Source organism: Dama dama, chromosome 5, assembly GCF_033118175.1.
Source record: "Dama dama isolate Ldn47 chromosome 5, ASM3311817v1, whole genome shotgun sequence".
NCBI classification, from domain to species: domain Eukaryota; kingdom Metazoa; phylum Chordata; class Mammalia; order Artiodactyla; family Cervidae; genus Dama; species Dama dama.
The window spans coordinates 57,553,204-57,568,184 of record NC_083685.1 but is presented as its reverse complement, the minus strand read 5'-3'; the positions used below and the strand labels follow the sequence as shown (position 1 = coordinate 57,568,184).

Sequence of the window (14,981 nt, the reverse complement as noted above, 5' to 3'; positions counted from 1 at the left end):
CTTGCCTGGAGAATTCCATGGACAGAGGAGCTCCTCTGTGGCCCATGGGGTCGCAAAGAGTCAGACATGATTTAGTGACTGAACAGACATGCACTGCTCTTTTCATGACTAAGTCTCCCTGCCTCTGCAATTTAGTTTTTTAGTCATTTAGTTATGTTTGGCAAAGAATATTTGAGAAAAATCTCTCAAGAGAGTAGTGAATTTTATGAACCCTAAAATCTTATGTGTGAAAAAAAGGAAGCAACAAATTTTTAATCAAAGTAAGCAATAATGACAGGTTTATTTAAAATTTCCAGTAGAGAAAACCCACTAGTTTTGGAATAAAAGTACTCAATGTATGAGAGCGTAAGTGAATATAAAAGATTAGCAGAAGAAAAACAAAACCAAACATAGTACAAAAAAATTTTTTTTTAAGTTTGAAATTGGTTTAAACAGGGATGTTCTTTAAATCCTCCAAATATTTAACAGAGTTACTAGGTTTGGCAAATAATTCACTTGAAAATTAAAGCCTATTTCTGTATTGTAAACTCCATAAAAGCTCCTTATTAAATTCAAGCAACTCCATTCAACTGGTATTGAAATACATAGGCAGTCAATTTCAGAATAGAAGGAATTATTCATTTGCTCTCACAGTTACATGAATTAACCAGCTGCATAACTTTTTTTTTTTTTTTTTTGGGAGAGGATAAGATAGAAGATGCAAAAAAAAAAAAAAAAAAAACCAGGATAAAATCTCTAAAAAATTGAAACACAGCAAAATTCAGACATTAGTTTGTTTCTTTAAAGCAACAAACTGAATTTTTACAGTATATTCTACATCTGTCGTTTCCCTCTCCCCCCGCCCCCTTCAATATTCCTAAACCCACTAGTCTAATCAATTCTTAACTTTCAAATATTCTGTACATATATATTTAGCAAAGAGCGTATGTCTAACATTATTCTGACAGCATTATGGTCAGCATACAATTTTAGAAAGATTACTATGTATATCACCAAGATTAACCTTTACTTAAAAAACAAACAAAAACCTTTACTAAACGAATAGTTTTAAAATATTATGAAAACCCACGAAGAGAAGACTCCACGCAGGCTCTAAACCTGATAAAAACACACGTCAGAAAGACTATTAATGCTTAACTTCTGCCAAACGATGACCTTAAAGTGCCAAACACAAAAGACTCTTAGGATCGTTTTTCCAATAGGTGATTTGTCCCTGGCTTGGCCTTCTCTCCTTTAACTATACACAAAGTCCTGCTAAAAAGTATGCGTTTTAGTTGATTTTACAATCCAATGTTACAATGTAAACTAAACAGGTTCTTGATATCAACAGTGTGTTACCCCGGTTTTTCAATTTCTGAATCCAACAGTTGGTCACAGAGGTCAAGTATTGTCAAGGCTCCTTTGTCAGTTCAGATGGTTGTCTGACTCATCCATCCTTCAAGTACATGCAAGGCTCAATAGTTTTCCAGAGGCAGAAGCCTGAGGCGTTTAAGACACAGATGAAATAGGGTTATGAGGTGAGCCCATCTGGGTAAGAACTTTATCCAGCCACTGGAGGGGGCCGTGCAGATGGATCTCGATCCAGCAGGGGGTGCTAGTAACATCCTGGCGGTGGTATTCTGCTCCCCAGCCCTAGAAACAACAGCAGAAGTCATTGAACTTGCTTGACTCAGTGGTTCAACGTTACGGAGCAAAAACAGCTCACACAACCAGACGCTCCGATTAAAGATATGGTTCTCTTCACAACACAGATGTGGACACGTGATTCGGCAGACAATGTCACAGCTCCCCAAAGGCCATATGTGGATTCCAGATTAAGGAGTAACGTCTTAGGGGACTTCCCTGGTGGTCCAGTGGTTAACACTCCACATTTCCACTGCAGGGGACTCGGGCTGGATGGATCCCTGGTTGGGGAACTTATGATCCCGCATGTTATGCAGGATGGCCAAAAAAAATATTAAAAAAAAAAAAAAAAGTACGAGGCTCAGGGAATGAAAGTTTTAAACTACATTTAGTGTTAATTGCTCAGTTGTGTCCAACTCTTTGTGACCCCAAGGACTTCAGCCCGCCAGGCTCTTCTGTCCAAGGAATTCTCCAGGTAAGAATACTGGAGTGGGTTGCCATTCCCTTCTCCAGGGAATCTTTCCAACCCAGGGATTGAACCCATGTCTCCTGCACTGCAGACAGATTCTCTACCATCTGAGCCACCACAGAAGCCCAAACTACATTATAAAGCTGTTGTAATAGCCACTTTGTAACTTTCATTTTCATTGCCCGTTATGTTATTGATACTATGATGACAGGTATTGTTAAATTCTTATCAAGAAAATAAGAAAAAAAAGGTATGTAAGACAAACTGACATTCTGTTTCTCCCTATTCAGCCTCTGACAGTTCCCTTGCAAAGAGAGAGCTCCTGACCTTTTGATCTCTAAGCAAATCTGGCAGAAGCACAGAAGTATCCAAAAATCTATTAGTAACACCTAACCAGTGACTCGGATCATTTGTACAAGAGGGTAGCTTGCCAGAGACCTTCAGGATTACATGAAAGTTGACAGAAGAAAAGTCTCTATGAAAAAGAGAAAAATAATTTTGCTATTGCAAACATCAAATCCTTACAGGTGTGGTGGACGATGGCAAATGAGATACTGATAAACCCTTGTTTCCTGAGAGATGTCAGAGAAGGCTGGGTTCTCTTTATCTATCTCAGGAATTTTAAGAAATGGATTTGAATATCAGAACTTTCAGAAGAAACTTGAAATATATGAACCACATAGGTATAAACATCCATGCATCTGTACATATATCAACATACTGCTAATTTTAATTAAAAGGTTTGTTTAAGTGCATGTTTCCTGAACTAGACAGTAAGTTCTTTGAAGGCAGAGACCGGATCTCACTTACTTTTTATCTCAAACATCTAGTGCAGTGATTGGCACAAAGCAGAAGCTTTAGAGATGCTTGTTGAGCTGAAATGACTTAGAATTGTCAGATATGGGGAGTTTACTGTGCAAATAACTTATAAAATACATGTTTAAAGTCCAAAATTGATCATCTTCACACAATAGTACAAAATCAGCTATTAATATTATTGAAATGTTTTATATCCTTTCTCTAAGATGCTGAGGGAAAAGTATGTTGTGCTTATGCTAATAAAGAACAAGGCTATACAGTGATCACATTTTTTGTTGCTAATGTAGTAAGTAGCTGCCCTTTATCATGTCAGCAAGAGGTTAAAATGTTTAACTCTCCAAATCTAGCTCCTCAGCCTTGTACTTTATAGCTTGTATAACTCTTCATTCCAGTCCTTATCAATTTATATTATAATTAAACACAGACTGACGCCATCAGCATCTTGGAGCTAGAGACTTTAGGTGTTTTATCATCTTTGTATTGCTATTTCGGAATGGTGCTAAAAAATGTTTGCAGAATGAATGAAATGCTAATCTATTTTTAATGCATATCTTTGATTATAAACACTTTTTATTAGTGTAAAGGTGGTTTTCACTTGTGTAAAAGTAAATAATTAAAAATCTGTAAAAGTAAAATCATTAAAATTGATTGGGTAATCAATAAGAAATAAGTTTGAGAAGAAAGCCAACTGGAGCATTATAGTCATAAATTCTCCTAGAGTGGTCCTTTGATAATAATAATGGACTCATCAAGGGACTCTAGTTATGACTGAAATTACCTAACTACAGCCACCCATTTTAAAGATAATGAACAGGAGGATCAGGAAGGAATCTCTGGGCCTTAATCACACGACAGAATCAGAACATGGATCTTCATGTTTTATTTATTATATTTCCTCCCTATCAATAAAAACAATAAACACAAACAATGCTGGCAAGTCACTGTCCTAATTTTAAAATTCACTTTAGTCAAAATGCTAAGTCAAAAATGAGGGACTTCCCTGGTGGTCCCTGATGCTGGGAAAGATTGAGGGCAGGAGGAGAAGGGGATGACAGAGGATGAGATGGTTGGATGGCATCACCAACTCAATGGACATGAGTTTGAGCAAACTCCGGGAGACAGAGGACAGGGAAGCCTGGCAAGATACAGTCCAAGGGGTTGAAAAGAGTTGGACACAACTTAGTGATTGAAGAACTATAACTGGTGGTCCAGTGGTTAAGACTTCGCCTTCCAATGCAGGGGCTATGGGTTCAATCCCTGGTCAGGAAGATAAGATTCCACATGCCTCGTGACCCAAAAAACCAAATGATAAAACAGAAGCAATACTGTAACAAATTCAATAAAGATGTTAAAAATGGTTCAATTAAAAAAAAAGAATAAAGTTTAAAAAAAATTAAACCGTGCACATTAATAATGGATGAGAAAGCTCTTGGTAGTCTCATAGGTATACAGTATATAGGAAAACCTTCTTCAATACTTGAAAGGTACCAGACTTGGCTATAAGAAACTGCTGAATTATGTTTCAAGAAAACAAACACTAAGAGAACACAGTGAAACTCTCCTAACATGACTCAGAGAAGTAGAGAAAAAACGATTTTCAGAGAAAGTTATCTTTGATGTAAAGGATGATTAACAAAGTAAAGTTCTGAAATTATCCTCTGTAATAAATTCATCACAGAACAGGTCTAACAACAAGTTCAGTGAGCTTCTGAGGCGAGGACATGAAAGGTGATTGCCTCGCCCAAATATATAATTAGTTTTGCTACTCAGGGTAACAGAGGAGGAAAATCTATGTTTGAGAATTCAGAGACAAGTCAGCCACAGTAAGTTGTTGTTGGTGGTGGTTTAGTCGCCAAGTCGTGTCTGACTCTCTTCTGACTCCACCGACTGAAGCCCGCCAGGTTCCTCCGTCTGTGCGATTTTCCAAGCAAGAACACTGGGGTGGGTTGCCATTTCCTCCTCCAGGGGATCTTCCTGACCCAGGGATTGAACCTGTGTCTCCTGAGTTGCCGGTGGATTCTTTACCACTGAGCTACCTACTGACTTATAAATTTAATCAGATATTTGAACTTTTTTAATACTTTGATGACATCTTAAAATTTTTAGTTCTCAGAGGCAGAAGAAGAGGCAGCAAAGAGGTCAATTCTAGTGAACAATGTCTGTAACCTTCACCCTCCTCAAACCTAACAGCACCATCTTAGCGCTGAGGCAAGGGCTTTATTAAACTCTTAAATTATAACAAAATCACAAGCTTTGCTGGAACCACTAAAAAAAATCCTCAACCAATCAAACATAAATCCCAGTGTGATGAACTTTTGCTTTGAAAAAAAACTTTGACTCTACAAAAAAAATCACTTGCTTATTGTTAAAACAAAAGCACCAAGTGTTTATCATCATAAAAATACTAACAAATATAGAATTAAAAAAAAGAGGGGTGTGTTTATAGGATTGATCTCATAAGACAACCATGCATTTAGAGTATATATGTTATATATATAAAACATATTCTAATAATATTTCAATAGATAAAATAGCGCTACTCAAATAAGGAAGTTTTTAAAAACCTGCTATTAACATTTAACACAAACACTCCTACATTCCAATGATATTTTCCCAATAGTTGACATCTTATTAAAGGTTAAAATGGCTAGATGATAAGTTGGTGTCTACAGACATGTATCAAAGGATACAGATTTACATATAATGCAGAAGTGCATTAAACCCTGACCAGAGGAACAAAACCACTTACCTTCACAAAGCTCATGCGAATAGTACACATTTTTGTGAGCTCATAGACCGTCTCAAAGCCGTGGTTCACAGACTGTGCCAGTAGCTGAGCAAACTCTTGATTATTAAAAATTTTCAAACTACACCCACTTGGGATCTTGCAAACAGTAGTGGGGTGAAATCCGTGATGGTAGTTGCAGTTCCGACTTTGCACAAAAATACTACTGTCACTGAGGCATTCGGCATATACCTCACCTCCAACATAATAAAGATGAACTCCTGCAGGAAGACAAGCATACGGGGTGGTTATTATTGCTTTTCACAGCTGACAAGCATCGCTGTAGCTTCAGAATGTAAATTTACACGGTTATTAGATAAACATTCTCTAAGTCTTGCACAATTGATAAAATCTTAGTTAACAATATCAGTTAATACAAAGTCCATATGTCAACATGCATGTCTAGACAATTTCTAGAAAATATTTAATAACACAGCAAAGTGTATTAACCTGTTAACAGAGGGTAGCAATTTCATTTTGAAAAGCATTTAATGCCCTATTTGGCCATGGATTGAGAGCACAGTCTCACTTAAAAAACAGAGCATAATAAAGCTGGACTTGATTATGGGATCCTACACATATTCATCACATAAGCTCTCTTGTATTTATTTTGCAGCTAAGCCGTTCAAAAAATTTCAGGGTAAGGAAAGGGAGGATCAAGAGGAGTAAAAGAACCAGAAAACCACAGGTGGAGGAAGTATTGCTGAGAGCTGAAAGAAGGAAAGGTCCAGGGAAAAAAGCCCAGAAAAAATCTTTCAGGGTAGAATATGATCTCGCTGAATTATCATCTGCTCCAAACTTCTTCCGGTGAGATCTTGAGTTACAGGAGTGTAGGAAATTGATCTTATTCAATCTTTAAAAAAAAAAAATGAAAGGGGGGAAAAAAAAAAAAACCACTCTGACAAAGCCCCCTATCATTACAGGCCACCAAGCAGAGTCACATCCCACGTGTTTCAAGAGCGGACCTTGCAGGTAACTCTGGCAAGGCTTAGTCAGTGCCAAAGCCATTGTCTCATCCAAAATACCGTGTGCTGTGTTTGTAAGTGTACACAATGGCTAAGATTCCTGTAACAATTACATCGCTGCTGGAGCAGAAGCCCATTTTTCTGTCTGATGTAGAGAAAACAATTTGAGGGGGTGTGTGTTTGTTTTTTTACTTTTTTCCTGATTATAAAAATGAGGAATTTTCATTTTAGAAAATTTAGAAAGTAAAGCAAAGTATAAAGAAGCAGAAAACATGATCACTCCTTTAGTGGCCCAGAGGTAATAACTATGAATACACATCATTTTGGGTCTTGGGTATCACCAAACTTTCTTTGCAAAACATTTCACACATTTCCATGACTGAATGAATACAACAATTTATTTAAAGGATTCTCCCGTTACTGGACCATTCTGTCAATGCTAATTTTCTGTTTTGATAACAATGCCATGATCAATGTCGCCGCATAATTCTTGGTAATATCCTTAAGAGAGACTCCTGGAAGTTAAGTCATTGGATCGAAGGCTTTTGATTCACTTTGCCAGAGTGCTCGTGTCAATTTACATGTCTCCAGCAGCAGATGTGTACCTTTCACATTTCACCCATGCAAGTACTGAGTTTAAAACACAACAAAATTCCCTTAATTTATAGCTGGAAAACAACATTGTTTTAATTTGCACGTGAGTCTGGATATGTGCTCCTCTGCTTACTCACCACCTGTGTTTCTCTTGTGGATTTACTGTTCATATTTCTTACCTATTTATCCACTGGAGTTCCAGTATTTTAATATTTTTTATGAGCTGCACATATAGGAAAGATATAAATAATTTATTTCCTATTTGTTTCCCTGCCAGTCCTTTGTCTTTTAATTTTGTTCATGCTGTTGTTTTTCTTTAACCCACAGAAGTCTGAAATCTCTAAACAGACAAATCTCTTGTAAACTTTTCTGTTGCTTTTTATGCTTAGAAAATCTCTGCCTCTCTGATCAGTATGTTTTCTTCAAACTTTTCAATAGCTTGAATTAAAATAATTCAACTCACTAACCCACCTGCATATGTGGAATGAGGTCAGGATTCTTACTCTTAGTCTCCCTGCAAAGCTAACTTTGTTATTACAGGACCGTTGAAACAGTCTACCAATTTGCTATGTTTTACCTAACACACATTAAACTTTTATATATAGTACAGTCTGAATTTATTTTATTCAGTTGCTTTGTCTACTAATTTAACTGTAGCTTCATAATCTTTTATTAACCCTCACCTCAAGATTCTTTTCTTTACTCCTCCATTGAAAAGTTTAGCTATTTTCACTAAATTATACCCAGGGATCCAACCCAAGTCTCTCAAATTGCAGGCAGATTCTTTACCATCTGAGTCACCAGGGAAGCCCCTTTAATACACACTCCCAGAAAATATGCATAATATACATCTTCCAACTTTCAGAAAACATCACACTGTGATTCTGACATGGATTGTTTTAAACCACGAATTAAATTAGGAAGAATTAGAATATCCTTATAATGCTCTCACAATATTAAGTCTTCTCTTTAAGGAACACTGACTGCCATTTATTTATTCAAATTTTCTTTCTCTCTCAGTTAAATTTGGTTTTCTTTATATAATTCTCATATATCGCTGGTTCAGGTTATTTATGCATTCTGTTGCTACTTAGAATGTGATTTTTTTTTTCTTCATTATATATTTCTAACTGGTTATTGCCAGATTAAAGAAAACTGACATACAATTTCCAAAAATAGATTCTTTAGCAGTTTCTAGATAAACAATCCTATCATTTTATTAGACACAATCACCGTAAGTAATTTTGAATGAGTAAAAATGGAAAGACACTCATAAGTTTCTGGTATGACTGAAAATTAATAAAAGCTTCCTGGAAAGTAATTTGGCAAAATACATCAAGAGTTTTTGGCCTTCTAATTTCACTTCAAAGCCGATCCCAAGAATATTATCAATCAATCATATCATCTACAAATAATGGTAATTTGGCTTATTTCCATTATTTATAAATCTTCATTTGAGTGCTTCTAGTCAAGGCATCTGGAACAATTTTAGCAGCATTCTCAGAATCCGTATTTTCTTCCTAATTGTTATTAGGAATGTTCCAGAGTACAATGGCTTTTTACTACTGTGCAGTAATGGTCAACTTTAGAACGTAATGAAAAATATGTTCCTCTGTCCCAAATGCATGCAAAACTGTGTTTATATACAGTTTCAGGGGTTTACAGACCACAGGAAGATATCTATATGCTATGAACCTAAGTTCTGGCATTCCATCATTAAATGTGTATTTTAGATTTTTTTTTTTTGCCTTAACCATACTAAGGAACTATCTATCAATTCCTGCTTTAAGAGGAGTTATTTTTGTTTCCAGGATTAAATGCTCAATTGCATCTCCAATGTCTTTTAAGGATCTATTAAATAACCTTTTAATTTGGTTTAAATTTCACAAGAGGTCATTTAAAAAGTTTTACTCTGGAAATAATTTCAAACTTATAGACACAGAACAAACAACAAAGAAAAACAGAACAAAGAACACCCATATAACCATTATCCAGATTCATCTGTTGTGACAATTTACTTCATATGTTCACCACGGGTACCACCCTCCATCTATTCTTCCACACACACCCTCATATACACACACGTGTGTATATATTCTGACAGAGGACTCTCAGATGGATAGATGTCTCTATTGATCTATAAATATAAAAGACATATATGATTTCTTCCTGAACCATTTCACGATGGCCCTTTACCCCTATGTATGTCCTAAGAACAGGAGTCTTCTTTTACAAGCCACAGTACAGTTAGCAATGCCAGTGCACTTAACATTGATATACTATGTTTATCCTTTCTACCACTCATATCCTAGCTTTGTCTGCTAACCCCAAGAATAACCTGTGTAGTATTTTTTCCCCGTCTGGTACAGGATTATGTCCAGGGTCAGATTACTACAGAACTGTGCTATCTCACTAGCGTCTTTTAATTTGGAATATTCTCACATCTCTGTCTTTTGACATTGAGATTTTGGAAGAATACAGTCCCTCCTCACCCTTTTTAATACAGTGTTCCTCATCTGTGGTTTGTCTGAAGGTACCCTATGATTAGATTCAGATTTGCATTCTCAACTGGAATTCTCTGTAGGTGATGTTACCTCCTCACCAGGGTACCACAGCTGCAGACATGACAGCCATCTGTCTCTCACTGGTGATGGTTATTTTGATCACCTAGTCAAGCTGTTCTCCAATTTCTCCAGGATACAGTAACTGATTTTTACTCTCCCTTGTACGTAATAGGCAGTCTGTGAGGAGATACTTAAAAATCATACAAATACCCTGATTCTCATAAAAAAATTCTCTCTATACTTAGCATCCATTGACAATTCTTGCCTGATGGGCTGCAAAATGGAGACTTTCCACCACCTCACACTATATTTAGCCATCAGCTTTCGCCATTCATTTACTTACCTATTATTGGTATGGACTTATGAATTACTATTGTTCTCCAGTGGTTTAAAACTCATCACTGTATTTAATTATTTCAGTGTTAGAATTATCCAAGTTGGCAGTGGAAATCACTCCAAGTTGGCTCCTGTGACATGTCTCCATCGTGCGTACATAGTTCTTTACTTTTGGACATAACAAAACATTCTACGCTCATTTTGTGCCCACCTGTTCCAGCCTTGAAATCAGCCCTATCTCCAAAGGCTGGATTCCTCTCTAGCAGCATGGTGTCAAGAAAAGATGATCTGATCACTGGATGTGCTTACTACTGCTGGGTATCTTTGCCTCTTGACCCTTTCAGCAATAAAACTTTCACAGGGTTTATTTTTTCCCCTCCTCCACACCTCTACGTCTCTTATACCACAGTGAAAACCCAGGGTCCCCACAACATCCACACATTGAGTCATTTGCTTAATTTTATAATATGAATACATCTTAAAGTTTCATAACTGTTTCTTTCATTCTGCCACTAAATAATCAAGACTACTCAAGCAAGCTCAGGATATGTTTGTTGGCACTCTACCTTACCTGGCCCAGGCCAAGGATATGCAAATACTATGTTGGTCGCCCAGTTGTGTCTGACTCTTTGCGACCCCATGGACTGCAACTCACCAGGCTCTTCTGTCCATGGGAATTCTCAGGCAAGAATACTGGAGTGGGTTGCCATTTCCTACTCCAGGGGATCTTCCCAATCCTGGGATTGAACTCAGGTCTCCTGCATTACTACTATATTCATGTTATTTTGAATTTTTTTTTCCCCAGTAAGTTAATGTATTCCACTTAAAATACATTAGAGTTTACTTGTTTGCATTTGCTTTTAGTTTTAGGTTGTAAAGAATTTTTAACAGCTATTTCGTTCTGCAGCAAAACATATGACAGAATAGTACCCCCAAATAGCACATCACAATTTCAACTAATTAAATAACAATTATGAGTCAGTAGATCACAAAAATCACTGATTGGGAAATGAACTTCCTGATGGCACAAATTGAAAAACTATTTATAAACTGGAGCAGGTGTATGTTATCTGGTGTTGGCTCCAAGAATGACTGTCGTTCAGTCCTGGGGGAAGGAGAACATGACAGACAGACGTTCAAGGGAAGCTCCAGTGAAGGCTCACCTTTCCCGATGTGCCGCCTGGTGTTTTCGATGGTGGAATTCCGGTTAACGTTGGAGAGCAGCCCGAGGCAGAAGCGGTTCTTGTTGTTGGAAGGATCGGTGAAACCATCCACCAGCACGCTGGTGGAGGAGGCGTGGAACGCTTCGCCCACACGATTGTTGAGCTCGTAGTAGACGATGGAGCACCAGTGTTTCGGTTCCTCATAAGCAACTGCCTGAACATCTGTAAGAAAGGAAAGCTTAGAGTCAGCCATGAGGAGTGCCCCGGGCATTCGAAAACTGAAACTGTGGCGTAAAGTTGGCTCAGGGTCATGGAATGAAGACGGGACACAGCCACCCCTATTATCAGGTACAGAGTTTATCTCTGATCTCGGAAGCAGGGACTCCTTGCTAAGTGGGGCATTCACCGTTCATTGGAAGATAATTTTCTCTGATGGCTATCGGATCAACAAGACGACAGCTAAGCACTCCAGCGGTATGTGCTGGACACTCCCGGGACACTGCTGGCTCTATAATTTGCCAAAATGGAAATGACCCCACCACTGACCCTGGCTCACCATCTAAAGAAAGGCAACAAGTGGCAAATGAAAAAAAAACAAGTGGAGAGAGAACAATAGAGGACAGGAAATATGCCAAAGGTGCTGGCACAAAAAAGGAATGACTCTGGACAACGCCTCAGTATGCCGATGCTTTTTCAAAGCAATGAAAAATCAGTTTCTAATTATTGATAAGAAGTTAACTTGACTTCACACCGCCAATAACTCTCACAGTTACAGCCGTGCTCCAGTCCTCAAACTCAGGAAGAAATCTTGCCAGCTGGCCATTCCTCCTGGATGAATCATATCTCTCTCACCCAGATTTCATGCTAACTTCCTTATATTTGCTTTAAGTCATGCAGAGCAGGTGTGTTTTGTCTCTCCATTCCCAGAATGGGCCAACAATGGAAATTACCCAACTTTACTGACAGGATGCAGCTTGTTAAGTCAAATCTCTTAAGACTAACAAATCTCCAAACAGAACATACTTCTAAACATTTGCAACTAAAAGGTTCTAAAGATAAGTTCCTTCTGCAGTAAAACCTCTTATATCACTGCTTTAGAGATTCCAGGAATACAAACCATATATTTCCACTATGCCAATATGTAATGATCTGAAGTTTTTTATGAAGCCTGGAATATACAATCATTAAAAAAAAAAAGAAAGAAAATCCATGTTGGAAGCATGAACTCTGTTAAAGGAGAATGACCTCTGTGTTCTGAACATCAACCTCCCATGAATATTAAAATGCCCTTTACTTTAGAATACGGTAAAGAAATTAAGAAAAATAATCATTAAAAAAATCCATCCATACATTAGCTGCTTTATACACTTAAGCAGGTGAGTTGAAAACAAACACCATCTTCCATGATTGCTAAGTGTCATCCCATGTCAATCAGCTGTTATGTCAATTAGCAAGGTTCCTTCAGATTGACAGGTGCCAAATCTTAAAGAAGGCTGCAACGTCATTAAAAGAAGGCTTTAATCAGCTACCAGGACTATTCACCTAGCTTGGAGAATGACAATTTTTTTCTGTAAAAGGCCAGTAAGGTCTTAGAGGCCATATGGCCTCTGAGGCCGCTGTTCAACTGTGCCCTATCTGTGCGAAAACGGTCACAGATAATACGTAATGAATAAACATGGCTGTGTCCCAATAAAGCTTTATTTATACAAATAGGCAGCAGGCTGACGTGGCCTGTGGGTTGCAGTGTGCTGACCTCCTGTTCCAGGAAAACCACCAAGGTTCAATAAAGCCAGCAGTCCTTAGAAAAACATTAACTGTAAACTTACTTTCTAATGGGGAAGCAATTTTAAGCCATTTAAAGGAAAAATCTGAAAGCCGATTAAAGGCCTGTGTTCCGAAATCAGACAGTATGGGCTTAACAACCATGGCCGCAAGTGCACATGCTCGTAACTGTTTCAGGCTGTGCCCATTCTCTTCTGTTCCCCAAATACACATTCCAAAGATGTGTGAGATAGGAGTGATTTTCCCCAACCAGAATCTTTGTCAGCTCATAATTGTATGTTTGAAAGGATGTTTCACAGATTATCAAAATCCGGAGTCAGTAAAAAAATGAAACACATAGCCAATAAAAAAGATGTAAGAAATGTTTACACCTTAAAAAGGTGTAACTTCCAATTTATTGCACTGCACATTGAAGGAAAGTTCTCTGAGTTCATTATCAACTTTGAAAAACTTAAAGAATATCAGCGACTTCTGACAAAGTCTCAGGTTATTTCCAGTCCTTTACTTAAAAAAGTGCTAACAATGAAATAAGACATACCTAATAATGAACTTCTATTTTAACTTCAATTTGCATTGTTGTTGTTTAGTCACTAAGTCGTGTCAGACTCTTTGTGACCCCACCGACTGTAGCCCGCCAGGCTCCTCTGTCCATGGAATTCTCCAGGCAAGAATACTGGAGTGGGTTGCCATTTCCTACTCCAGGGGATCTTCCCAACCCAGGTACTGAACCCGTGTCTCCTTCATTGTAGGCAGATTCTTTACCCCTGAGCCACCTGAGAAGTCCTTCAATTTGTATTAATTGAAACATGCATGCAGGGAACAAATGCTATTAGTTTGGTTCAGCTGCCACTATGCTAGATGAGGGCCAGAAAGAAGATGGGGCTTATGAATATTTATCCTGACAGCAAAAGAAGCTTTTGGAAAGCCTTGTTATATGAACTTTTCATTTTGGAAATCACCAGTGAAAACTCTACTTCAATTTTATACTGACTTTTTCTCCCCCTCAACATCCCTTTGTCTTTCACTTAAAAATATTGTTTTATCATCAATTTGGAAGTATTAAGTACTAAGGCTCTAAACAGATGGCTGCACAATTATATTTAGACTTTCATTAGCTAAATAGGTGTGTCTGTTCTTCATATAAAAGGCTTATTTGTAATCCAAGGAATCTTCCTACTAAAATTCTCTTACTGTAAGTGCTCTTTTTCAAACTAATCTTTTTCAAGACTAATAAAAATTTGTGAGAGAAAGCAACATTTGGACAAAGAACTTCAGACTCTAAAAAGAGAATAAGCAGCAGTTCATCTTACCTCCTCTGTTGATTTCTGAGGGCAGAGAAGGCGCCATCATATTTGTGTCCATGGGTTGAGAGCCATCCTGGGTCATAGGGTCTTCAGGGGGCAGGTAAGCAGGTGGGGGTGTATCTGCTACAAAATTTGGGGAAAAAAAAAAGATTTGTTTATCCTTAGTAAACACACAAGCACACAAGCTTAAAACATATATTTTCTTCCACGCCAAAATTCTTAAGAAATTAAGTGGCCACTTCACCCTCCCCATCTGAAGACTGGATGATACAAACATTGGGCTTGGTGTATGCTTTTTGAAAATGGCTACCATCTCATATTCTTATATGACTGTAGTGAAAATTCAGTGGGAGGAAAGCATCGTATACCAGTGCTAGAAGCTGTCTGCTTACCCAGGATCACTCCTCTTTAAAACAATCAGAAGAGCATTTAAACGTGCTTGCACACAACCCACTTTCAAAGGACCTCTGCATTTTGTCATTTCCCTGGTGGATGGAAAACTTTTGAAAGCTACACAGGACTTCTTCAGAAAAGGAGCTTCAGGGTCTCATGCATTAAATCTATGGGCTCTTAGGAA

General features: G+C 37.8%; 1 protein-coding gene across 4 annotated transcripts in view; it reads right to left on the bottom strand.

The window, feature by feature from the left end:
* Positions 1-261: 261 nt before the first annotated feature.
* SMAD1 (SMAD family member 1) overlaps positions 262-14,981 on the bottom strand; it is an 80,963-nt gene continuing 66,243 nt past the window's right edge. For 3 of the 4 annotated variants that reach the window (XM_061142427.1, XM_061142426.1, XM_061142428.1), the window contains exons 4-7: positions 14,411-14,527; positions 11,319-11,540; positions 5,661-5,917; positions 262-1,632 (exon numbers count right to left, since the gene is read on the bottom strand). In XM_061142427.1, the coding sequence (XP_060998410.1) occupies positions 1,489-1,632; positions 5,661-5,917; positions 11,319-11,540; positions 14,411-14,527 (740 nt within the window). In that variant the 3' untranslated portion in view covers positions 262-1,488. The remainder of the gene's footprint in view (positions 1,633-5,660; positions 5,918-11,318; positions 11,541-14,410; positions 14,528-14,981) is intronic. The other variant, XM_061142429.1, reaches the window with a different exon arrangement.